General features: G+C 39.1%; 3 protein-coding genes and 1 long non-coding RNA gene across 5 annotated transcripts; 2 read left to right on the top strand and 2 right to left on the bottom strand.

Moving 5' to 3' along the window:
• Nucleotides 1-568: 568 nt before the first annotated feature.
• LOC130171880 (uncharacterized) lies at nt 569-3130 on the bottom strand. Its single transcript, XR_008828213.1, has 5 exons — nt 3071-3130; nt 2934-3003; nt 1517-2377; nt 1045-1101; nt 569-727 (listed from the first exon to the last, which is right to left on the bottom strand). It is a non-coding gene; the product is annotated as an uncharacterized LOC130171880 (long non-coding RNA).
• A 4662-nt stretch (nt 3131-7792) lies between these two features.
• LOC130171853 (sialoadhesin-like) lies at nt 7793-14053 on the top strand. Its single transcript, XM_056380117.1, has 9 exons — nt 7793-8035; nt 8198-8560; nt 9481-9759; nt 9845-10096; nt 10198-10458; nt 10567-10657; nt 10990-11082; nt 11192-11264; nt 11343-14053. The coding sequence occupies exons 1-9, from the start codon at nt 7987-7989 to the stop codon at nt 11376-11378; spliced, it is 1497 nt and encodes a 498-aa protein (XP_056236092.1). The 5' UTR covers nt 7793-7986; the 3' UTR covers nt 11379-14053.
• A 2060-nt stretch (nt 14054-16113) lies between these two features.
• Nucleotides 16114-21530, top strand: LOC130171852 (sialoadhesin-like). 2 transcript variants are annotated; one of them, XM_056380116.1, is made up of 9 exons: nt 16114-16310; nt 16475-16837; nt 19240-19524; nt 19610-19861; nt 19962-20222; nt 20331-20421; nt 20781-20867; nt 21006-21078; nt 21157-21530. In XM_056380116.1, the coding sequence occupies exons 1-9, from the start codon at nt 16262-16264 to the stop codon at nt 21190-21192; spliced, it is 1497 nt and encodes a 498-aa protein (XP_056236091.1). In that variant the 5' UTR covers nt 16114-16261; the 3' UTR covers nt 21193-21530. The 2 variants fall into 2 exon arrangements, with proteins under 2 accessions (XP_056236091.1, XP_056236090.1); XM_056380115.1 differs by having other exon boundaries at nt 16114-16837.
• Nucleotides 21531-23275: 1745 nt separating this feature from the next.
• LOC130171874 (sialic acid-binding Ig-like lectin 14) lies at nt 23276-24829 on the bottom strand. The gene is made up of 4 exons (XM_056380145.1): nt 24724-24829; nt 24587-24641; nt 24133-24510; nt 23276-24034 (listed from the first exon to the last, which is right to left on the bottom strand). Exons 2-4 carry the CDS (start codon nt 24624-24626, stop codon nt 23763-23765), a joined length of 690 nt encoding a protein of 229 aa, XP_056236120.1. The 5' UTR covers nt 24627-24641; nt 24724-24829; the 3' UTR covers nt 23276-23762.
• Between the last annotated feature and the right edge of the window lie 1331 nt (nt 24830-26160).

Here is a 26160-nt window from a genome sequence, read left to right as displayed (position 1 = left end):
ATTACTTGACTGGTAATTTCTTTCTCCTCCAGAAGAGAGAGCTGTGTATGCACAAATCTTCCTCATTCTGTCAGATGACAGCTATACTCAAGGCCACTCTGGCCACTTACTCAGTACTCATTCAGTCACGTTGGTCAGATGGTAGTGCTTTAAAACCTTTTAAGGTCATCAAAGGGCAGGGAGTGAAACAAGAGCGGAAACAAGCTGAATTAGGTGACAAGTGTAATGGAAAGTCCCCCCCCCCCCCCAACCATCTTGTCAGTGATTAGCTGGAACGTGGTTTGTTATATTTTGGGGCACAGCCTGTGCCTCAGAGACCGCGCTTTTTCACAGTGTATTCAGGGGACAGGCAGCTAGCGGATCAAGGGGAGATGCCTATGATATGAAAAATAAAATCGCGCTGAAATCATGCAGGAATGCATAGTGCACCTTTAACACGCTCCAGTAAGTTTTAGGCAGCTTGTATGTAACATGTTAGACAAAACTCAACAAACACACAGTCAACATGATCAAAGCTGCTGTGAGCACACAGTACCAGTTGAAGGATGTGAGCATCTCACCTTTGAATAAATTCCAGTGTGCATGCAGCGTCATCTTGGGACTGAAGACTGAAGCTGTAGTGAGTAGAAAAGACTGCAGCGAGTGTGGTCAGCTGGCTGGGTGCCCTCACAAAGGTCATGCCCATCAATGCTGATCATGAAGTGGTGAAAACAGCTTCCTGTTTCACCTGAAATTTGACAAAGAAAAATACCGCATTGACATTGTCACACTGAAAATGATATGTACCAGGGAAACTGAAATCCTTCTACCCACAGATGAGTCATTTTCTGTTTGCTATATACATTATAAGGTGTTATGATAAAGAACTGAACAGCCACATTATTTCTGCTCTGTTCAGTTTAATAATAGTGGAAGTAACAGGGGTCAACGGGTCAATTCAGTCCCGACAGTAAAGTAGCGTTATCTAAATAAAATCAGCAGCGTCCTTTGGAGACGAGCACTTAGCAGATGCTAAACACAAAGTAAAGTTAAGATGAAACTCACCCTGTAGTTTGGAGGATCAGGATCAGAGTCCAGCTCCTCTCTCCACACACGGTGAAACTGCCAGTGAAACGGGTGATAGAAAGTTACCATTACAGTGTTACCGACGTTTTCAGATAACAAAAGAAGGATTTTTTTTTTTTTTACCACTTAGCAACTGTACAGCTATATATCGAAGTAGCTAACGTTAGCTGAAAGTACACGCTGTTTGCTTGTGTTTGTGTTAGCTCAGACTCTGATCTCAAATGATTTAAACTTAATTCAAGTCCAATGCTCTTTACATTCACTCTGAATACAGTTCATTTTAGAGAAATAATCCTAAACATAAAGATACGCTTAAAGTAGTTTAAAGACTAACATTACAAGTAAAATAACTCGTCTTGTTTAATGGTATTCTACTAGATAATCAATACAACTCGATTGGAAATGTGATGTATTTTGCCTGTGCTAACAACCAAGGCAAAAAGGCACTCACCTATTCATTTGAAGGATGAAGATGGGTGAAAAAAAATCTAACTGCATTGTCCAGTCAAACTTATCACTCTCTGTTTTCCCAAAATGCACTGCAAAAAATAATGTAAATTACTGCTTTCTTTCCTCCAAGCAATAATACTGTAAAATGCTGTTTTAATAGTGTTTCACGAGAAAATTTTACAGTAATATACTGCATTTAAACATAACAGGATTGTATTGTTGAAATTTCCCCTTAAATTTACAGGAATTTGTTTGTTCTTTTTGCTCAAGAGAGGACAATCTCCTCATCAAAATAAACCAGACACTAATAGGATCAATATGTCAGTTTTCCATAATTTCCAAATACCTGATTCCAAAACCTTCTACCCAGCCAAACGCCCATTAAAAAACAAAATGGAAATACTCTATATGTCGCGGCGTCGAGCAGTGGGTCACACCAATCCAAATTCTATTTTAATTGCCTGACAACGCCACCTTGGGAATTTCACCCAAGGAATTATTCACCATTAACAATAATAGGACACAGGTTCGTTATACCCCAGGCAAGAGACATGAGTCCAAGTACTTACAACAAGAAATACACTTTATTTCAAAAATACTCTAAAAGACTATAAAATCCAACCATACGAAAAGAAAGTAATATGAGTCAGGAGCTGAGGCCTATGGGTGTGGGCAGGAGCTAGTGAGAGGAGTGGGGAGTCTACCAAATACAAAATAATATTGAGGTGAAAATAATCAGACACTCAACACACGTGGCAAGCACACACACAATGTGAAATCACCCAAAAATCCCAGGACACGGCACACAGAAGGAAGGGACACCACCACCCGAGTCACCAGCACCACCACCGGCCTGCAGCAACTGAGAGAAAAAAACAACAAATTAATACCAAAAATAATCACAAAATAAACATACAGAATGAGAACAAAATGGGCAGATAACTAAACTAAAACTGCCTGAAATGAAATAAACAATATTAAAAAAAACACTCTACACCGTATTGCCACAGTCCTATGCACAATCCGATAGCTGTGTAAAGCAGCTGTCAGTCACCCGCAGCCCCAGCAGCAAGCACCGCACAGCAGTAAGAGCGGGAGGGAGAGCGTGGAGCGGCCGACCAACCAAGGCCGAGCCGGTAACTGAGCGAGGATGGAGAGGCCCGCAGCAGCGCAGACAACAGCAGCAAACACAGCAAACACAGCAAAGGAGCAAGCCAGCAAGCAGCTACGAACACGGAACAGGACACAAAGCAAGCAAACAGGAGACGAAACAGCAGCGGCTCAAGTCAGCTGGTGGTGACGTCACACCACCGGTGGATTCTGTCAGCTGATGACTTCCTAATATTTAAAAAAAACTAAATTAGCATTGCTACACTAAAACTGAAGAATTGTGGGAAGCAGCAATAACAAACGCTTACCTTTATAGAGTTCACACAGGCTTAAGGAGAGTGAGGGAGAGACGAGACCCGCACGGCTACCGGCATTCACCTGTAACCACACCAGCATTTAGCCAGCAGAGATGGCAGCAATGGCAGAGAGAGAGAAGGACACCTACCAATACAGAAGACGCTAAATGCAACCGCAAACACAGCCCACCGTTGCCGCTCTGAAGGGGTAAACAATTATCCGGTCCGGAAATGACGCAATGAGGGAGTGCAAGACAGAGCAGGTGACAGGCTGCCGCTTTTATATGATGCTGGACCAATTATCGGCTACCAACTGGCATCAATCAAGAGCAGCGCCCTCTATGCTGCTACATATACATGGCCCATAATGACATGAACAATCGCATGAGGAACTGAGAGGACAATTTACGATTAACATTAACAATGGCAGCCATAGTTAGGGCTGTGTGATACTGCAAAATTTGGTATCGATCCAATACCAAGTAAATACAGGACCAGTATTGCCGATACCGATACCAATACCGATACTTTTTACTACTACCATGTACTTTTGTGTAGGGGGGAGCAATGTATCATAATTTATTAAGTGAATGCATCATCAATATGCAAATTTGAATGAAAACTTGAATTTTCATGATTATACAATTATTTTGTAAGTTTTCCTTTAATTAATCATGTTTATGATGATAATAAAACACAGGACAAAGTTTTCAGGCAAATAAAAATACTTTTATTAAGTAACTCAGAAATGTTTAGGCCTATAGAAAACTTAAAACTTAAACTTCCGTTTTGGGGTGGTAATCTGCATTTGAAATGAACAAACTGTGAAAATGTCTTAATTAACTCTTAAATGTACTAATTAAATTGTGCAAATATAAACAAAAGAAAATACTCCTACTGGCTCTCTGTCTTTTTGCCCTCCTGTGTCCTAGAAATTATCCCCTGAGAGTCCCATTTTGGGACCTGTCCCCTTGTTGAGAGCTACAGCTTTATAGGTTTTTGTTCAGAAACAATAACATGTTTACATTTTATCGTTTGCTCTGCAGCTCAGAGTTCTGGTTGGGGTGTGTTTTAATATGCTTATGTAAATTTGTGGTGTTGCCACAGTACCTAATTTCTTTCCTGCAAACATTGCAGGTTGCAGTGGTTTGGTTTGTAGCTGTAAAAAAGCTCCAAACGGCGCTCCTTTTCCGCTCTGCCATCATGCAGCCACAGGCAGTGAGTGAGTGAGTGAGTGAGTGAGTGGGTGAGTGAGTGAGTGGGTGAGTGAGTGAGTGGGTGGGTGGGTGAGTGAGTGAGTGAGTGAGTGGGTGGGTGAGTGAGTGAGTGAGTGAGTGAGTGAGTGAGTGAGTGAGTGGGTGGGTGGGTGAGTGAGTGTAGCAGTGGAGGCCGGGGAGCGGAGGAAATGGGAGGGGCTAATTGAGCATGAGTGAAGAGAGAGAAGAGCGGTGTTGTACGGCCAGTCGGTCACTCTGTAAATGCCTGGAGTTCTACAGAAGATAAACTGAAACTTAAGAATCGATGTCATCACACAAGTATCGATCAATACCCAATACCAACGTTAGTATCGATACTATCGATATTTAAATCGATCCGCCCACCCCTAGCCATAGTTCACATAGTCTCTAATAGACAGAAACACAGTACAGATAGGCTTAGTGAAGACTGCAGTCAACAACATATGACTAATATTCTGCAGGGCACATTGTTAGGTTATACTGTACTGTGTTGTACTGTGTGTCTGTGTTGTAGCTCTGTCTGTCTGTCTGTTGGAGGTGCACTATACTTTTAAGAACTGCTAAAAAAGCTTCCTATTTAAAAAATATATAAAAAATTAAAAATGATATAACATTGGAAAAAAAAGAAGAAAGGAAAGTCACATTTTGTCATCATCAAGGTGGAAGTGACGCAGTGGTCTTCACCATCAGACCAGACTTGTCTCTTACTTGCTCACTCCACCTGCTGTGGACACTATCTGGGCGCCCAGTCATCATTATGTCAAACTGCGGCACAGACACATTGTTTCTGGAGTTCGGGTGTTTGCCATCTTGAATGCTTTACAATGCTCCTTTCTTCTCAGTGGTAGATATAAAAAATACAGAACACATTACATATCATTAAAAATGATTTACTAGTATCTTTGATAAAATAAGCAGAGCATTGTCACACCATTAAAAAATGATTTACTAACATTTTTGATAAAATAAGGAGAGTACTCCATTAAATAATGATTTAATGACATATTTGATAAAACAAGCAGAACACTCAGGCATGATTAAGACATATCTGTTGGATTGATAATATATTCCCCACAACTGTCAGAGGACTGATTCAGGAGTACAGACTGTATTTGCTGTATTTGCTTTCGTTGGCTCCAAATAGCCTCGGAGCAATAAGAGTGTAATTCTGAAACAGAACAAAGTACACCAACAGTACTGAGATGATACCTGAAACTAAAGAAATCTAATTGATACAATGACAACACAGTTTACAATACGTACATACGATTACAAATTTTACACAATGGAATGTTCAAACTCTTTGAATGTGTGTTTGTGATTAAAGGAATTCCTCAGTGATTGATTGAGTGAATGACTGACCGATTGGCCGACTGATTAATATAAACAACTGACTATCAGATCCATTAATCAGCAGTGTTTGACTTGTATTGTTCCCGCTGTGTTTAATCTCATCTGGAGAGATCTGATTAATTGTTCTTTTGATGACAGACGAGGTCAGGCCTTCAGTCCGTCCTGCAGGGCTTTCTTTAAAATGGAAGAGCCTGACACATCTCATTCAGTGCTAGAACGTCAGCAGCAAGGAGGGACATCGCAGAGGCAGTTTTAATAAATAGGTAAAAGATTATTTGTGTGGATTCTTCACTTAAGCATAATCATTAATACAGGTCATGTGCAATCGCTAAGATATATTCATTTGGTGCATTTTGTGTTTTCTTGATTCACAGATTTGCTCCTTGCATATCCCAGACTTCCAGATCAAACACATTTTCTGTCATGGGTAACTCAGCATCCACCGGCTTCATCACTCCCACTCCCAGGAAGCTTTCCTGGGGGCAGCAGAAAGAAGACACAGTCAAACTGGAGGACTTCTTGACACAGTGCGAAGAGGATCTCTGGAGAGTCAAAGGAAAGTCAAGTCAATCGATGAAAAAGTTCCACCTCACTCGCAGCATCGGTTATGTTGATCTAGCTGTCCAGGAGTGCAACAGTTTCTACCCAAACAGGGGCGAAATGCTGAACCCTGCTTTTGTTGGAGATCAGGGCCCATGAATGACTGAATTTTTTTATGGACAATTAAATCTACACAACAACTTAGCAAGAGGATCTTCTTGGCTGTGATGTGAGGTGTAACTGCAAACAGCCCCTGTGATGCCGCTGCAACACTGGTGGCCTGTCATATTCGACCTCTGCTCAGACATCTCACCACAAGACTGTAAGTGTGAACTAAACAGGAAGTGAGACACTGACAATAAGATAGGTCGCTTTCTTAAATGAGCAAAACTTAGAATGTTTCCTGTTTTTTAAAAATGTATTTGCATTGGGTGTTATCTTATAAAAGAGTTATAGTTTTAATTTGAGTAGATGTTCAGATATTAACAATACAAGCAGTAATCACACGAGACGGCCCATCCTTTGACAATCCTGTGACAATAACTTTAAGCACCACCTTAGACAAGCACATCTTTCCATCTGTGACACACACTGTGTAAGGTACAGTAAAGCTCATTGTCCTTGTAGAAGATTAGTTGAATATCTAAAAAGTGTATTTTCTTGTCATAAACTTAACTTCTATTGACTTTTCAGTGAGTTTACATGTCATTGCTTTCAGTCAGGCAGTCAGTCAGTTCTTGTTCAGGAAAATGTTTAATCTTTGTACAATCTGGATCTCATATCAATGTATCATACCTTAACATTTTTGTCAAATCTTTTATCTGAAGTAAATAACGTTTGTAACTCAAATGTCAGCAAATACATTCAAACCTTCCAGCGGATACCGTTTTGGCCTCTTGATTTAAATTAATAGAAGAAATGGGTCATTGTGCTTCTCCTTGATCACTGTTTTTCTTGTGGTCTTTATCGTCACAAAATTCACACACGGCCCATGCAAACAATAAACTAACAAACTATATATGTATATATAATATATATATACTACGGATGTGTCATGTGTTACTAAAAGCCCTTTGATTTCAAAGAGAGAAGACACCTTTACTAAAGAAGCACTGATGATTGAATCGTTTATATGTTAATATCACGAATTAGAACAGAACGAAGTGATTCTTTAGTAAAGGTGTCTTTTCTCTTTGAAATCAAAGGGCTCTTAGTACCATATGACACATCTGTAGTATTTAAGGGCTATAATGGATAGATAAATATAGATATATTCTTTATTTATCCCCTAGGGGAAATTCATGTGTCCAATAGCTCAATAGTAATAATGATAATAGTTAATAATTAATAATAAACAATAATAATTAAATTAGTCCACTTCTTCTGGCTGAGGTGTTATCCAGCCTGATGGCAGTGGGGACTGATAATGTATGTGGAAGGGGCTGCGTTTTTAGAGGCTTGTGTTTACCATAGTAAAAAGTAAAACGTGTAGGTTGTGTTCTGGGTCAGTGGTGAGGAGTACTCAAGGTACTGAAGTACTCAAGGTTTCATTTTGTGGTCTCACAAAAATAAAATAGGAGAAGTCATGATAATAGAAGAAGAAGTGAGAGCAGCTGAATGGTACAGTTGTGATATAAAAGTAGCTGCACCGCAGGGATGATAAATATCTTTTTTAATTATTTGGACAATTTGTTTTCCTTGTTTGTGACAGTAAAAGTTGAATACTGTAAAGCTCAGGTGAGAATAGTTGATAGCACAAAGTAATAAAAAAAAGGAATACTGAAATCATGATTAATACAATAGACTTCACTACTTTTTGTGTAACATAGTGGATGTGTAATGTATTAAATAAGGAATGGAAACTAAACAGCAGTCCCGCACAGACCTGGAAATATTTGTCATTTTATTTGCAGGTCTGACGCTCAGAGGACGAGATGCATTCTTTTAAATGGCCCCTCTTCTTTGTGTGGCTTTTCTTTAAAGGTATAATACATTCTCATATATCAAGCAATAATCCTTTTTTTTTTTGATGTGTTATTATCTCTTCTGTTCAAGTAAAGAATTGAACTTTCAGGTGAATTTGTATTGAAGTAGACTCTTCTTCAGGCCCTGGTCACAGACATTGTTCTCTTCATTTTATCACAGTTGTTCAAACTGAAGCCTCGTCCTGGACCGTTCAGGTGCCATCCTCAGTTAAAGGTCTCCCTGGATCCTGTGTGGTGCTTCCCTGCACATTTAACTACCCAGATACAGACAAGAATATCACTAAATTCACTGGGATTTGGTTCAAAGACAGCGATGAAATCATCTATCACCCAGTTGAGTCTAAAATCGTGCAACAGTATCGGAGTCGGACGGCGCTGCTGGGAAACGTCACACAGAAGAACTGTTCCCTGAAGATTGATCCCCTGGAAGAAAAGGACCAAGGGCCTTTTTATTTCAGGATTGAAATTGCAGATTACAATAACTTTTCTTTCAAAGAGAACAGAGTCTCTATTTCAATGACTGGTAAGTGATATCAACAACTTTCAATAAACATCTTTGACATTACAGTTAATGCCTTAATTTTAATGCCTTAATCCAATATAAGTGAAAAAAAAAAAAGAAAAAGAAAAGAAAAAAAACGACTATAACAGTGTTTACTACTACGGTTTCTTTCGGTTGTCTTGTAGTTCAGGTTACAACACCAAAAGGGCATCTCTCTGACAGAACACAATGAGATGGTGAACATGATCATTTCATTTTCCGCATTTGTCACTGGTTGCCATCCTCTCGCTTTAAATAACTTTCATCACAAAACAGCTGAAGTTAAGTTTCATTTCTCCAGACATTGTGATATTCAAAAGGAAATAAAACCCATCGTGAGCACCACTTAGGTTCAGTCCTTAGCGCAGTGGCCATTGCTGCATGTCATCCCCTCTCTCTCCTCAGCTTTCCTGTCACTCTCTCACTGATTCTATCTGAATAAAGGCAAAAACTGGCCAAAAAAACTATTTAAGAAAAAAAAAAAAAGAATTCCTTCAACATTTTGTATCTTTCCTGAAACTTGAAAACAGAAAGGAAACCTTTGAATTTATGTGACCAGGGTGTGGATTCGTGAATAGAGTTTGGTTGTGAAAACATAAGTAAGCTGTCAAACCAAAATAAAGTTCCCTTTTGAGCACTGTTTAGCAGAACTGAAATAAAATAGAAAGCTTTTTCTCTAAACCTTTACCCCACATTTCTCTGTAACTTATTTTCAGGTCTTGTGATTTCATTACCTTATTTAATTTCAGCAGTAATATTGAGACTAGTAAGGATCGTACAAAGTCTCGAAAGACATAACTTTGCTTTGAACAGCCCAGTAGATCAAGTGCTCTCTCTTAAATGCATTTCAGTAAGCATATGATATTTGTTATTGTATATCATAACCTTTCTTGTTATTACAGGTAAACTACAAATCTCTGTGAAAGAGGAAGTAGTGGAGGGTCAGACTGAGGTGGCTTCCTGCTCTGTGTTTCCCTCCTGTCCCACCTCTCCTCCTGTCTTCAACTGGAGTCACTCTGGAGAGCAGATCCAATCACAGCAGTTTGACGATGGCCAGTGGAAAGTAACAGCTAATCTGACCTTTCGCCCTACCTATGCTGACCACAACAAGCCTTTACTATGCACCGTAACATACAAGGGAGGGAGGAAACAGGAGGCAGCCAAGGTCCTCAAAGTAAAGCGTAAGTGTGTGCTTTGACATTACAAGATGTGAACATGTATCTGTAAAGAACGCCATGGTATCATGAACACCATGTTTCCATGCAGACGCCCCAGTGAATGTGAAGGTTGAGTTCAAGGCAGATGTAAAGGAGGGAGAGGCTGTGCAGCTGAAATGCTCCAGTGATGCTCATCCTCCTGCCAGCAGCTATGAGTGGCATAATGAAAAAGGTGCTCAGCTGCATCGGGGAAACTACTACATGTTGCCAAATGTGTCCAGACACGTAGGTGCATTGTACTGTACTGCCATCAACACAGCAGGACGAGGCAAGTCGAGCCCTGTGCAGCTCAGTGTGTTATGTAAGTAAGCAATCCACAAAATGTAACGATAAAGAAGATCATTCTTATTTGCACACATATAACAGAAGGCCAACTCATAACTGCATTACTTGTCCTTACAGATGCCCCTGAGATTAAGACCATCTCGTCCTGCTCCTCAGAGGGGGGTATGGTAAAGTGTATATGCATTGTGGAGTCCAAGCCTCCCTGCATGCTCCATTTTGTGCTTTCGGACAGAGTCCTGCCAGGAACCAAGGTAGAGAAACATGGCTCGGTTACCATTGGGACTCTGCAGGGAGAGTTTGGATCCTCTGAGATCGTCCTCTGTCTGGCAAACAACACTGAGGGCAATGCCAAACTCACACTCTCTTTACCTGTCAGCGGTAAGGAAAAATTTGTAGAGTGCATGACATGTGTAAGATGCTTAAAGACTGTTGCCATGAATTATATTGAAACAGAAAAGTGACTGCGCATGGTTTCTGTTTGGATAGGTAAGATGCAGAATCTCTATATTGCCATCACCATTGGAGCAGTGGTGGCTTTGGTGATAGTTTTAGTAGCAATGGGGTTTGTCATAAAATGGTAAGTTGGTGTAGAAAATATTTCCTCTCACTGAAAATAAGTAGAAAAAATATTTTCCTTTTCTTTTCAGTTATGTTTGTGTAGCTATAGCATTCTTATATGAATAAGACATTCTAAAACTACTATAAAGACTATTGTAAACAGACACCAGAAATAAAGGTATACATATAAGTCAAGCATGTGGCGGTATTTGTCAATATAGAGTGGAGATGTGCCTGATAATACTCAAACTACCTCACTTTCACCTCTGTTGGAGCAGTCTGTGTAAAGTTCCTGAATTAAAAAGCATTATTCGTGTAAAGTTCCTGAATTAAAAAGCATTAATCTTCCAGTAGGGGGAAATCTAGAGACACGCCAGTACATTACATGAGAGACGCAACAGCAAACAGAGACGCAGAGCTCTCTCAGAATGCTAAGACAAAAAGGTTAGTTATTACCTCAGTTTGGAATAAATAATTTAAAATGACAAAATGTGTATTCACTGTTTGTAATTTGGTTAAAAAAAAAGAAAAAATTGTTTACTTTCTGTTTCAGTAAAGCGAATGACTACAATGTTGCACAGAGCCCTGGACATCATGACAATGATCATGTATATGGCAACATGGAGGTATGTGAAATTTTCTTTATTCATTCATTATTCCCATGCATCACAGAAGAGAGATAGTTAACTTTATTTCCTCTACAGACTGACTGGGATGATGCTCTATACGCCAATATGTAACATGGTTGAATTCACTGGAAGTGTGGCTGAAGTCTCTCTACGTGTTGTCCAGATGATGTGGATCAAGAAATTTGCAAAAAAAAAGAAATACGGAATTAGTGCTATTTTCTGTGGGTATTACATAAGTATTATTATTCAGTATCCTGTATTTCACATATTACAAACTGGTTGTTCATGTGTTCTTTTTTATGCCTCTGCGCCGGCGACAGCAAGAGCCGGCGGGTTGTCCATCCGTCCGGATGTACGTACGTCCCATTCTTGTGTATACATATCTCAGAAACACCTTGATGGCATTTCTTTCAAATTTGGCACAAACATTCACTAGGACTCAAGGAAGAACTGAGTAGATTTCAGGGGTCAAAGGTCAAGGGCATGGTGACCTCACAAAACATGATTTTAGCCTTGTAAACGCAATATTTCTTCAAGGGAATCCCTTCAAATTTTGCACAAATGTCCATTTGGACTCAAGGACAAACTGATTAGCCTTTGGTGGTCAAAGGTCAAGGTCACAGTGACCACATAAAACACTTCTTTAGCAAACAGAAATTATGACAAAATTTCAAACAAATCATTAATACTTTATGACTATGGATAAACAGGACCATAATCTGAAACCAGTCTGCGTGGCGGAGGCATAAAACCGCGAGGCAGTAATTAGTGCCACGGGTGCTCAGCTCCGAGGCATCTATTAATATTCTGTTTCGGGTTTATTATTCTTCCGCCAAATTTCGGCGCGTAACTTGTCCCGCAGCTTTGAGAAAACCCCGGTAATATATACATCAAAACGTGCGTCTTGATCCTGAAAGGGGTGCTATGACTTTTGGTGTTAAAATTCCAATTTTTCCCAAAGTTATTCCCAAAAAACTGGGAATAAATAATGCATTAGAAATGCATTGGAATTTTCTTTAGAAACCCACCTTTTTTCTACAAAATTGCACCTTTTTTCTGAGTCACCCAGCTCTCTCATACCTGCACGTAGAAATGTGATTCAAACTATAAAACGGAGGAAAACTTATGCTCTCTCAAAAAGACAGGAACTGTTTTTACATAACATGTAAACTTTTCAAACTGTGAGCACTCAAAGGAGGAGTGCAAATCACTTTTTCTTCAAAGTTAGAGTGACAGCGTCAGTTGGCTAGAGTGCGTGAAGCAGTAAAAAATAACCTTTATTTTTATTTTTAACTCAAGCTCGCGGCCAAACCGTAAAAAGGAGACAAATGATTCTTTCTGAAAATGTAGACATAGTTGTTGGGATTCATAAAATGTAACTTTGACAGGCAGGGTCTGCACAAAATTTAAACGGGGGTGCCGAGTCCGGCAGCAATACCTGTCTCACTCTCATTGACACCTAATGTAATCGTCTTTTTTTTTTCAAAAGAATCTCACTCTGTCTTCGCACTGAGCTTCCTCACTCATTTTAAGGAATATCTGAATAAAATAGAGACTGTAGAAACTTCTGGCTTCAGTGTCTGGCACGGTCTTTTCGGTTTATGAAAAGAAGTAACGGTTTTCTCATAATTTGCAGTTGTTTGAAGCCATGTAGAAGCCAAATTCTGGGCAGATTTTCACATTGCCATGGCAACGGCAGCTCCTGACCTGTGTGCGTGCGTGCGTGCGTGCGCCTAGCAACCAGATAACCAACTCTCCAAGCTCTGCTAGCTTTACATTAGCCGCATGTTAGGTCTTAAATTACATTTAGTTAGGTCTTAAATATGTAAGTCCATTTACTGCTTCCTTCGTTGCTTTTTTTTTTGTTTTGTTAAAAGAGTGAATGAAGTTGTGACGGTCTCCGCTGAGACAGAGGAGAGGAGAAGCTACTAGCCCTCTCTCGCTGTCACTTCTAGTCGCGTTGCTCTCCTCCCCAGTAATGTTAAATTTAGCACAGAAAAAAACATAATAGTGGTAATTTAAATAGCGGTTCATGGGATTTATTAACCCTCAGGGGTCCCTCTGTCCTTTTTTGGACATTTTCTTTACTTTTCTTTTTTGATTTGCTGATCATTTTGGCTGTGTTACAGCTGAAGGTATGGATTTCTGCAAGAAAGTGTCTTTTTTGACATATTTTTAAAATCTAATGTCAGTTACTGTTACAGGTCTATTATACACTGGTAACACATTTTGTACCCTCTGGGGTTCCTCGCGTCCAAAAAAGGACACACAAAGAAAATGCTATAAAATCATCATATATCAATATTTTTTTCTGCTTTTTTTGCATAAATCTCTTAAACCACTTCAGTTCTGCTCAAACCTACCAAATGTTTATTAGTTTTCAGGATTTTAACCCTTTAAATGCCAGTTTGAAGACATGTTGCCTCTTGTTTTATTAAAAAAAACAACACAGAATATGAGATATTTCCCACATAATACATGATGGAGGGATGTGACATTGTTTTATATCAGAGTCTTTTATATCAAGACATTTCTCAAAACCAGAATATGATCAGGGTGACTTTTGAACACTGGAAATAAATCATGTACTCATCCCGGCAGTAGCCCCCGTGGCACTCAAAATTTCCCTGGAATTTTCTAGTTCTAGTTAGTTCTAGTGTGCTTGTGTTTGCAGTTAGTTTCTCTTGTCCAGAACTTTTCCTGTCTGCTTGTCTGATCAACAATAATACTGTGTGTAAAGGACTATAACAATACTGCTTATTGTGACAAATGACTATTAAACTACTTTCATAATTTACATGCATATTGGTTTGATAACTCCTGATTTTTATAGTCTCAGTCATCTATACTGCACAAGTTACCCCACTACAGTGTGCTGTTTGAATATCCTCTGCTTTAACAGAATGACACATATGAACAAAGCTGCTAAAGTTGGGAAATGTCAGCTTCCTGGTGAGTGCAGCTGAAGTGTTGATCATTTTGTGCACTGCTGCAAAAGCAACAGGCTCACTGTGCTCTGTTCCACCACAGCAGCACCATCCAGACGCATTTTCTTCAGTTTAAATGTCATAATATAAAAATACAGGGGTAATACAGAGTAATATCATTGCCATGTTAACTAAGTAAACACATCGTGCATGGGCTGAGGTCAATATGGATAAAACCCTCAAGAGGCGTGACAGGAAGGCAAAGGGGAAGCTGGGCTCCATCTTGACTGATAGATAACAATATCACACATTTTAAACACAAACACAAACACAAAAACTCACTGTTGGTTTTATACCGGAAAGTATATTTAAATCACTGTATTTTATATGGATATGTATTTAAATCATTGAAATTCTGTATCTCTGCTTTTAATATTTATTTTTGTTATTTTTATTTTTGTACTCAGGTCTCACTTGTAAATGAGATCTCAACTTCAATGTGACTTCTTGATTAAATAAAGTACCAGTCAAAAGTTTTGACACACTTTCCATGAATGGGAAAGTGTTTTCCAAACTTCTGACTGGTACTGTATATATACGTGTTGGTTAAGATGGAGGTTGGGGAGATGCCCACCTACATGTAACGGTGTTCATTTTACAGCTGGTGCTCGAAGCACCCAAGTCCAGACAAGTAGGCAAGTGCAGTGAAAAGACTTTAATGACACAATGGCCGAGTCTTATAGGCAAACAGGCGGCAAGGTGGCAACACCTGTGAGTTCACAGCATGAAGGACGAAGGACAACACATTAGCTATGATCTGGTGAATCTTTTGGAAACTGGAAACTGGTGTGTGAACGGGCCGGGAAGATCAGGGAACTGGGGCAGGAGGGAAGGTACCATGGCATCTGGTGGATGACTGAGGAATTACAGTTTATAAAAGTAGCAGGACCCTGATGGAGTGAGACTGTGGCTTACAGGGGCACAGAGAAAAAGGTTACCAGACTAGGGCAGGAATCGTGATAACAGAAAGTCAGTGAAGTTATGTCTATGTGTTGCTCACATGCATTTGGACTGTGATCAATTTCGGAATTATGCTCAACAGCAGATTTTGAAGTAATTTCAACTATTTTTTCCTCATTGGTTTTAAAAGATCTGTGTGGTTTGACAAAGTATACACATTACGTTTCATATTTTTTACACTCAGTTAAAATCCACCAGTTTTACGACTAGGTTCTGTGTTTTTTTCTTTATTGACTGAATGGCCCAAATGTAAACTGGAAGCACAGCAACAAAACACACACTTTTTCATCAGTTCTTGGCAATAATAGACTGTACATTAATAGTTATGTCGTTTACTCAGAGTAATAAATGAATGCCAAAGAACTTTAAATATTGTAATATACAATAATACAATGTCTGCTACGATAACTCCATTACTTTTCATCCATGGACAACGAAACACAAAGGAGAAAGACAGTAAACTGAAAGAGACATGAAATGACTACAAATGATACAGCCATGTTGTCTTTGTAGTACTGCACCTCTTTGTGGTCTTTCCGTGTCTCATTGTGGTCGTTTGATGGACTATCCAACAGTCACTTCATATTGAGGCTCTGGTCCAAGGTCCTTTGATATGTACTTAATAGGCCGAAACAACTTTAAATATTGTAATATGAGTGATGTTATGGGATTTCATGACATCAATGGTGTGGTGGATTTTCACACCACTTTCGGCAACATTTTGTGTACGTTTTTGCCCCCCTTTTTTCTGACAGTAAAAGCTGAAAAATGTACAGCTCAAGTGAGGATTGTTGATAGCAGAAGACATGGTAAGAAAAGAAAAAAAAAGGAATACTGAAATGATGATTAATACAATAGACTTCCCTAATATCTGTCTGATGAGACAAAAGTGGGTAACATAGTGCATGTGCGATGTATTAAATGTGGAATGGAAACTGGTCATCAACTAGTACGAGTCATCGCTTCTCCGAGGGAAACAACAGCAGTCCCACACAAGACTGGAAATATTTGTCATTTTATTTGCAGGTCTGACCCTAAGAGGACAAGATGGATGCTTTTAAATGGCCCCTCTTCTTTGTGTGGCTTTTCTTTAAAGGTATAATATATTCTCATTTATCAAGCAATAATAATTTTTTTGGTGCGTTATTATCATCTCTTTTGTTCAGGCGAATTTCTATCGAAGTAGTCTCTTCTTCAGCATGTGGTCATTCTACACTTTAAGTTTCATTTCATCGAATCTTTCTCTTCATTTTATCACAGTTGCTCAAACTGAAGCCTCGTCCTGGACCATTCAGGTGCCATCCTCAGTTAAAGGTCTCCCTGGATCCTGTGTGGTGATTCCCTGCACATTTAACTACCCAGATCCAGACAAGGTGGTCACTAAATTCACTGGGATTTGGACTGATGCAACGAGTCACGTCATCTATCACCCAGTTGAGTCTAAAATCATGCAGCAGTATCGGAGTCGGACAGAGCTGCTGGGAAACGTCGCACAGAGGAACTGTTCACTGAAGATTGATCCCCTTCAACAAACTGACCAAGGGCCTTTTTATTTCAGGATTGAAATTGCAGATTACAACAATTTTTCTTTCAAAGAGAACAGAGTCTCTATTTCAATGACTGGTAAGTGATATTAACAACTTTCAATAAATATCTTTGACATTACAGTTAATGCCTTCATTTTCCCCATTCTCTCTTTAATACACTGTGCATTTCTGAACATTTTCATTTTTAGCTCATCATTCCTGACACTAGTTGTTTGTACTGATCAGAGGTCAGTGAACATTTTACAATAAATTGTTCACTCTCCTTTGATAATTGGATGACTCCTTCAATTTCAATTGTGATATCACATTTGTGCAAGAATTACAGGCAAAACAGCAGACTACAACAGTGTTTACTACTATGATGTATTTCTGTTGTCTTGCATTGGAAAGTTCATATTGTAAATACTGTACAACCCAAAAGACACAGCTCTCAGACAGCACACAATGAGATAAACATGAACATTTAAACTAAACAACCACTGGACTCTCAGTTCCTCATTTGTCACTGGCTGCCCTCCTCTAGCTTCAAATAACCTTTTTCATAAAACAATGGAAATTAGGTTTCATTTCTCCAGACACTGTGATATTCAAGGGAAATAAAACCCATCTTAAGAATTCCTACATGTTGAACTTATGTGACCGGGATTTGGATTCTGCTTTTGTGAAAACACACACACACCACAAACATTCACTTGTGTTACCTGCACCAGACCTACGGGCAATCTGGACCGGCAGCAAGCGGCACACAGGCTGGAGAGCACTGTGTAGACAGTATAAAGAAAAGGAGCTGTGGATTGATAGAGAGAGGACCAAAGTTAGTGTTTTCAACAGGCCTGAGCTTGTTTATTTCTGAGCACAATTCCATCCACTTCCTACTTAACAATCTCCACATTCTCACTAGGTGCAAATAATATCTACTACCGAAACTACAATAAGCGACACAAAACATTCTGACAAACAGAAAATAAGGGCACATAAATTCAGAAAAACTACTCAAATAACTAAAATAATAATAAAATAATATTAAGTAACTCATTCTGTTTTTACTTTTTCCTACTTTCGCAGACACATTAGCATAATACAATACACACACTCAGTCAACACTACCAAAACTCAAACACGCACGCACACACTGCGGCAGCAGCGAAAATAACAAGGGCATGAGGGCAAAAGTTAAAATAGTTGAAATGTGGGATTTCTCCTTTCCCTATTTACTCGCTACTGGCTGGCTAACATCCTAACAACATTTACAACATATTTAAGCATGTTACTGATTACTAGTGTCAAATACATACACTCGTGAAACTACTGTGTTTACTGACGTTCCTGTGACGATTACCGTCACATGGCGACGCACGCTGAGACATTCTACTGCAAAAACAAACTCGCTGCTCATCTTACACATCTCAAAACTCTCTGAACACACTTCAAAACAACACCACCTCTGCTACATTAGTTTTAGAACAGTATTAAAGTGAGTTTTACAGTAGGCCTACCTGTGGATTGATAGAGAGAGGACCAAAGCTAGCGTGATCAACAGGCCAGAGCTCGTTTATTTCTGAGCTGCGCCTGTGCAGAGCCTGTCACTATAATCCCTCCGGAAAATCCGCAACAGCACCAGAGCGCCTACTACTGACTGAAAGGTGTATTACCTCAATATAAAGAGTACATGAAAATGTTAGTAAAATTCATAATTATTAACAAGAATTTAGAGGTGGTGTCTGTTTCAATAAAACTGAACATGTAGCCCTTTTCCAAGCCGCTACACTAGGACTGAAGGATGAACTGGAATTAATTTTGGGGGCTTAAGACTTTGACTAGCGGAGGAACTGGTCAGCTTTTGGTGGACAAAGGTTAAAGTTCAAGGTCATGGTGACCTCACATTATTGTGAATGTAATATATCAGGAACGCCCAGAAGGAATTTAATTTCTTCTGGCAATTTGTGACCTCACAAAACACGTTTTTATCCATAACTCACAAATGAATACGCTAATTGTGACATAATTTAACTCGAATGTCTATAAGGATAAAATTAAGTGATATTATATCCAAATGGTCAAACGCCAACTTCACTGTTACAACACAATGTTCTGAAAAACCACTTTAAAACAACCATTATTCAACACTGTAAAGAGAGGAGAATGTGACCATATTTCCTTCAAATTGCTGATTGATTGGGGAAGTCATACAATCGCAATGCAGTAATTGTAGTTTTAACCAGAACTGAATCTATATTTGGGGGCAATCACTAGAATAACACAGGAACTAAACCTTTACCCCACATTCCTCTGTAACTTATGTTCAGGTCTTGTGATTTCATTAATTTCAGCAGCAATATTGAGACTAGTAAGGATCGTACAAAGTCTCAAAAGACATAAATTTGAACAGCTCACTAGATTAAGTGCTCTCTCTTAAATGCATTTCAGTAACCATATGATATTTGCTATTACCTATCATAATCTGTCTTGTTGTTATAGATAAACTAAACATGGCTGTCTCTGTGAAAGAGGAAGTAGTGGAGGGTCAGACTGAGGTGGCTTCCTGCTCTGTGTCTCCCTCCTGTCCCACCTCTCCTCCTGTCTTCAACTGGAGTCACTCTGGAGAGCAGATCCAATCACAGCAGTTTGACGATGGCCAGTGGAAAGTAACAGCTAATCTGACCTTTCGCCCTACCTATGCTGACCACAACAAGCCTTTACTATGCACCGTAACATACAAGGGAGGGAGGAAACAGGAGGCAGCCAAGTTCCTCAAAGTAAAGCGTAAGTGTGTGCTTTGACATTACAAGATGTGAACATGTATCTGTAAAGAACGCCATGGTATCATGAACACCATGTTTCCATGCAGACGCCCCAGTGAATGTGAAGGTTGAGTTCAAGGCAGATGTAAAGGAGGGAGAGGCTGTGCAGCTGAAATGCTCCAGTGATGCTCATCCTCCTGCCAGCAGCTATGAGTGGCATAATGAAAAAGGTGCTCAGCTGCATCGGGGAAACCACTACATGTTGCCAAATGTGTCCAGACACGTAGGTGCATTGTACTGTACTGCCATCAACACAGCAGGACGAGGCAAGTCGAGCCCTGTGCAGCTCAGTGTGTTATGTAAGTAAGCAATCCACAAAATGTAATGATAAAGAAGATCTTCTTATTTGCACACATATAATAGAAGGCCAACTCATAACTGCATTACTTGTCCTTACAGATGCCCCTGAGATTAAGACCGTCTCGTCCTGCTCCTCAGAGGGGGGTATGGTAAAGTGTATATGCATTGTGGAGTCCAAGCCTCCCTGCATGCTCCATTTTGTGCTTTCGGACAGAGTCCTGCCAGGAACCAAGGTAGAGAAACATGGCTCGGTTACCATTGGGACTCTGCAGGGAGAGTTTGGATCCTCTGAGTTCGTCCTCTGTCTGGCAAACAACACTGAGGGCAATGCCAAACTCACACTCTCTTTACCTGTCAGCGGTAAGGAAAAATTTGTAGAGTGCATGACATGTGTAAGATGCTTAAAGACTGTTGCCATGAATTATATTGAAACAGAAAAATGACTGCGCATGGTTTCTGTTTGGATAGGTAAGATGCAGAATCTCTATATTGCCATCACCATTGGAGCAGTGGTGGCTTTGGTGATAGTTTTAGTAGCAGTGGGGTTTGTCATAAAATGGTAAGTTGCTGTAGAAAATATTTCCTCTCAAGAACAAAAATTATTCCGATTTTTTTCCTTTCAGTTATGTCTTTGTTCTTTTTGTAGCCATAATGTTCTTATATGAATTACATAAAATGCACCTGGAGGTATTTGTTAATATAGAGTGAAAATGTGTCTTATAATAGTCAATCCACTTCACTTTCACCTCTATTGGAGCAGTGGGTTTGGTAATATATATATATATATATATATTTTTTTTTTTTTTTTAGGTCATGATAGTCTGTATACAGTTTTGTATACAGCTTTCATTGGTTGTGTAAAGGGTCAATTAATATTTTGTTTTCAGGGTCCTAAATTAAAAATCATTATTCTTCCAGCAGGGGGAAATCTGGAGATATGCCAGCACAAAATTTAAGTGCCATGACAGCAGCTGAAGAGATCTCTCAGTACGCTACAACAAAAAGGTTAGTTATTAACCTCTGCTTGCAATAAATAAAACTACTCATGATTTAGAATGACACAAGGAAGCTAATCTTGCATGGTGTTATGTGTTTTTACTGTCTGTACAATTTGGTAAAAAAATCTTTTTTTGTTGTTCTCAGAAAAGAGATGGACTATGATGACATACATATCCCTGGATATCATGACAATGATCATGTATATGGCAACATGGAGGTATGTGAAATTTTCTTTATTCATTCATTATTCCCATGCATCACAGAAGAGAGATAGTCAACTTTATTTCCTCTACAGACTGACTGGGATGATGCTATATACGCCAATATGTAACATGGTTGAATTCACTGGGAAGTGTGGCTGAAGTCTCTCTACGTGTTGTCCAGATGATGTGGATCAAGAAATTTGCAAAAAAAAGAAATACTGAATTAGTGCTATTTTATGTGGATATTACATAAAAACATTTTTCTGTATCCTGCAATTCACATATTACATAATCGGTTCATGTCGTCAAGTAACTTCGTGAATAATGTGCTTGTGTTTGCAGTTAGTTTCTCTTGTCCAGAACTTTTCCTGTCTGCTTGTCTGATCAACAATAATACTGTGTGTATAGGACTATAAGAATACTTATTGTGACAAATGACTATTAAACTACTTTAATAATTTACATGCATATTGGTTTGATAATCCTGATTTTTATAGTCTAAGTCATCTATACTGCACAAGTTACCCCACTACAGTGTGCTGTTTGAATATCCTCTTTGCTTTAACAGAGTGACACATATGAACAAAGCTGCTAAAGTTGGGAAATGTCAGCTTCCTGGTGAGTGCAGCTGAAGTGTTGATCATTTTGTGCACTGCTGCAAAAGCAACAGGCTCACTGTGCTCTGTTCCACCACAGCAGCACCATCCAGACGCATTTTCTTCAGTTTAAATGTCATAATATAAAAATACTGGGGTAATACAGAGTAATATCATTGCCATGTTAACTAAGTAAACACATCGTGCATGGGCTGAGGTCAATATGGATAAAACCCTCAAGAGGCGTGACAGTGCATTTATAGGGAAATTACAGGAAGGCAAAAGGGAAGCTGGGCTCCATCTTGACTGATAGATAACAATTTCACACATTTCAAACACAAACACACAAAAACTCACTGTTGGTTTTATATCTGAATGTATATTTAAATCACTGCAGTCTCTATGGATATATTTTGCATCTCTGCTGTTAATATTTTTTTCTTATTTATTTTATGTTCTGAACTCAGATCAAAAGTGCGTCCAAACTTCTGACTGGTACTGTATATATACGTGTTGGTTAAGATGGAGGTTGGGCAGATGCCCACCTACATGTAACGGTGTTCATTTTACAGCTGGTGCTCGAAGCACCCAAGTCCAGACAAGTAGGCAAGTGCAATGAAAAGACTTTAATGACACAATGGCCGAGTCTTATAGGCAAACAGGCGGCAAGGTGGCAACACCTGTGAGTTCACAGCATGAAGGACGAAGGACAACACATTAGCTATGATCTGGTGAATCTTTTGGAAACTGGAAACTGGTGTGTGAACAGGCCGGGAAGATCAGGGAACTGGGGCAGGAGGGAAGGTACCATGGCATCTGGTGGATGACTGAGGAATTACAGTTTATAAAAGTAGCAGGACCCTGATGGAGTGAGACTGTGGCTCACAGGGGCACAGAGAAAAAGGTTACCAGACTAGGGCAGGAATCGTGATAACAGAAAGTCAGTAAAGTTATGTCTATGTGTTGCTCACATGCATTTGGACTGTGATCAATTTCGGAATTATGCTCAACAGCAGATTTTGAAGTAATTTCAACTATTTTTTCCTCATTGGTTTTAGAAGATCTGTGTGGTTTGACAAGCATTTCATTTCATTGTTTTTAAATGAAAGAGAGAGACCCCCTGATAAGTTTGACAAAATTACATTTGAAAAAATGATCTGTCTAAAAGATTTTTGCTGTCTGCTAATTTTCTATTCATAGAGTTTTTTTCATTAGGATGTATAAAAGGAATTCAAATATTGTCTGTTAACATATTATGTTTAAGCCCTTGAAAGTTAAACATCACTGAAGTACCCTTGGCCTTTTAAATGTATTTTTACTTATAATAGATATCATATACACTAAAATATCAAATGCACTTTTTGTAAATGACACAATCTGCAAATATCTAATACTGTAAGATGCCCCTTCACTTATTTTTTGGATTGCTATGTTTATTGCACATTACCATATCCTAACACTGTGGTGGTTAATGCAGAATCATAGTAAAACCACTTTCAAACACCAAGTATATTTCAGTAAACACACAGCATTCTTAAGGAACATCTTTCCCCATCTTACCCTCCTTGTTTTTATACCATCATACTTTTCAAACGCAGTAAACACAGAAATAAAGTTGGATTTACATAGTATTTAATGTTAATCAGACACAATAAAATCATATTGATCACATTCAAAGCCTTCAACAGTGAGCCAGTTCTGGATTGAAACTGTTCCATTAACACACCAGATATGAGGTGGCAGAGGATTTATCATGAAAATGACGCTGATTAAAGAGAACAGGCCGTCACTTCTGGTCATTACAGTCTGCAGGAAGTGTTGTGCATTTCTTAATTGTGTATCACAGTGTCACAGTGTAGACATTTACTGTATTGTGCTCTGGAGATCTGCTACTAGTCTAACAGTATCTCTGTTATCATACCAGATAGTGGTGCAATATCTCTCCATTTCACAGTGGACAAGATCAGCTGTCAATGTTTGAGTAAACAGAAAAAAATAGTGACTGTCAGATATTACATTTTAATGACATGCAGTACAAGACATGTGAATTCATTTACCATACAGAATGAAAGGAGATATTTAGGTCATGCACTGGGCTTACGTCATATTCTCGTGGAGTTCATTGCCTGCTTGCCTCCTCTGTATTGCACTGTGCAGTTTAAAGGCATTTTGAAGTCAGCGGGTAGAGGTTTAAAGGTCAGGGCTGACACTGTTTCCCACTTCCAGTCATTCAGCCTCTTTGATCGGTGCGTGACGATTCCAGAGCGACTCCAGGAGAATTTAGGGGGAAAAGATGGGCAGGAGTGAGACACAGAGCAGAAGGCCTTGACTTTATCAGTCACCCTCAGAATCAGAGATGGAGGCTGTGGATCACCTACAGAAATTAAATATTATACCAACATGATTCATAATACAATGAATTAAAAATGATTAACAATGTGTTGCCACTCAAATAATCTATACAATACTCACTTGTAACATCAATGGACACTGTGTTTTTGGTGTAAGAGAAGCTTTTGTATTGTGGAATTTCAATCCTGAAGTAGAAAGGTCCAACATCAGTCCTCCTGACACCATCCAGCAACACGGTGCAGTTGCGCATCTTCAGATCCCCCAAGAACTGGGTTCGTTTTTTGTACTCATTGGTCATTTTCCATTTGGGGAGATTGGTTGAGACAATCTTGTTCCCCTTTCTCCAGAATCCTCTCCACCTGTTGAGGATTGCGTTTGAGTTGGGCTTGGGGTAGGTGTAGATGCAGGGAATAACCACACAGGAGCCCTGCAGGGCAGGAATCGACGTTGGTATTTTTGCTATCCATTGGCCACGAGGGGGCTGGACGCCGTGGGTCACTGGAAACAAGAAGGAACATTGATTTATCATTGAGAGTAAGATGATGCATTTTATGCAACAGAAATTGAAACTCACCTTGTGCCAACAGAACGCAAAGCCACAACTTCAGCTCCATCACTAATGGAAAAAACTGTAAAAGAAAAAAATCATTAAGACAATGAGAACACTGCATTTCCATTGTATTTTTGCACACATACCAATAACTCACTCACCTCTGAATCCTTTTAACAGTGAATATGCCTGTACTTGCAGTGCTGGTGAGATTGGTTCAGTGTCTTTGTGTGTTATATTTATAGTCCAGCTTCACCCTTTAAAACTGCAAGTGTTGCCAAATGTTTTACAAAGCGTTGAGCTCATCGTGTGAGTAACTGGTGGTTATATGCTACATTAGCCTCAGAGACAGAAGCTGTGTACTTTCCCATGCTGATACTTTCTCCTGTTTTTTCATTGTTTAGTTACTTTTCTGATACTTTTTTCACAGACAAATGAATATGTGAAGAACTGGCAGAGATCACCAAGTTCCAGTCATGCACAAATGCTACAGTATGTCACTGATAATGAAAAAGACGGACATTTTTTGTTCTAAGCTAAAGGCCCTGGGGTCAGCCAATGAGGGCCAAAAGTTTGCAATAGAGCAAAACATGTGAGCAGACTACAGAAGAGGTTCAAGATAATTTAATTTTAGTTCATATGTATATTTATTATTCAGTTATTTTAAGCATTTTTGTTGTTGTGTTGTTGAAGGAAATACCACAGTTAACCACATGTCCTTTTGAGGAAGTTTTCATTACTAAATGTCACCACTTTGCTGTTCAGGCACATTGCCATATTTTAAAAAGTCATGTGACGACCAGTCAAATTAGATCTTAAAACCTCACAAAGAAAAAATGTCATATTCAGTGACAGCAAAGTATCCTATATGGAAAGGGTGGGACTCTAGCAGTATAGTTAATGTTCTTGCATGTGGCTCTAAAGTTTTATGTTTAGTTTGGTCTGTCACATAAGAGGAATTACAGTCAGGAGATGCATGAAAAAGGAACTCCACAATTGAAAATGGTCTGAGAAACAAACCCTGGGAAGACAACAGACTCTCAGCTCTGAAGATAAGCCATTGCCAAGTATGTAAGACACTGATACAACCAAGGTAGAGAAAGTCTTATTCTTTACTCCTGCCTTTGTTTGGTGTGAACTAGATTACAAAGGGTAATTGTACTGACATTTATGGATTTTGTTTTTCTCAATAATTAAAATATACATTATTCATACATATAATGCATCAGATAGTGAAGATGAACCAGTTACTGTGATTTTTCCTTAAATGGAGCAAGTATCAGTACATTCATTTCATTTGTTTTGTTACTTGTGGTGAGTTTTCTTTTTTTTTCACACTTGGCCACTGAACAGTTACTGTCACATGGCAAGTAGAATATGTACAATTGTGAGATCATTTACCAAAGTATATATTAACACAATAAGTGACACTGTCACTGTGTGTGACATTGTTCAGGAGAGGGGATGAATGCAAAGTTCAAGGACTTCAAGAATTCTGCAACAACTGCTCACCAAAATGAAAGCAAAAAACAGAAGACAGTAACCACAACAGCTTCACAAACTTCCACTTTATTTACCACAGGCATTTCCACGGTTAC

The sequence above is a fragment of the Seriola aureovittata genome, chromosome 7, assembly GCF_021018895.1.
Source record: "Seriola aureovittata isolate HTS-2021-v1 ecotype China chromosome 7, ASM2101889v1, whole genome shotgun sequence".
Lineage (NCBI taxonomy): Eukaryota > Metazoa > Chordata > Actinopteri > Carangiformes > Carangidae > Seriola > Seriola aureovittata.
Note: the sequence above shows the minus strand (reverse complement) of the source record. Positions and strands in the feature narration are given on the sequence as shown.

Bases quoted from the DNA above. Each gene is read 5' to 3' on its own strand.
- LOC130171853 (XM_056380117.1), top strand. From the start codon at position 7,987: ATGCATTCTTTTAAATGGCCCCTCTTCTTTGTGTGGCTTTTCTTTAAA. The intron at 8,036-8,197 runs GTATAATACATT...ATTTTATCACAG, and splicing joins TGTGTGGCTTTTCTTTAAAG to TTGTTCAAACTGAAGCCTCG. The intron at 9,760-9,844 runs GTAAGTGTGTGC...GTTTCCATGCAG, and splicing joins CAAGGTCCTCAAAGTAAAGC to ACGCCCCAGTGAATGTGAAG.
- LOC130171874 (XM_056380145.1), bottom strand. From the start codon at position 24,626: ATGGAGCTGAAGTTGTGGCTTTGCGTTCTGTTGGCACAAG. The intron at 24,511-24,586 runs GTGAGTTTCAAT...TCTTGTTTCCAG, and splicing joins TTGCGTTCTGTTGGCACAAG to TGACCCACGGCGTCCAGCCC. The intron at 24,035-24,132 runs GTGAGTATTGTA...TAATTTCTGTAG, and splicing joins AGTGTCCATTGATGTTACAA to GTGATCCACAGCCTCCATCT.
- LOC130171852 (XM_056380115.1), top strand. From the start codon at position 16,414: ATGTGGTCATTCTACACTTTAAGTTTCATTTCATCGAATCTTTCTCTT. The intron at 19,862-19,961 runs GTAAGTAAGCAA...TTGTCCTTACAG, and splicing joins TGTGCAGCTCAGTGTGTTAT to ATGCCCCTGAGATTAAGACC. The intron at 20,868-21,005 runs GTTAGTTATTAA...TGTTGTTCTCAG, and splicing joins CAGTACGCTACAACAAAAAG to AAAAGAGATGGACTATGATG.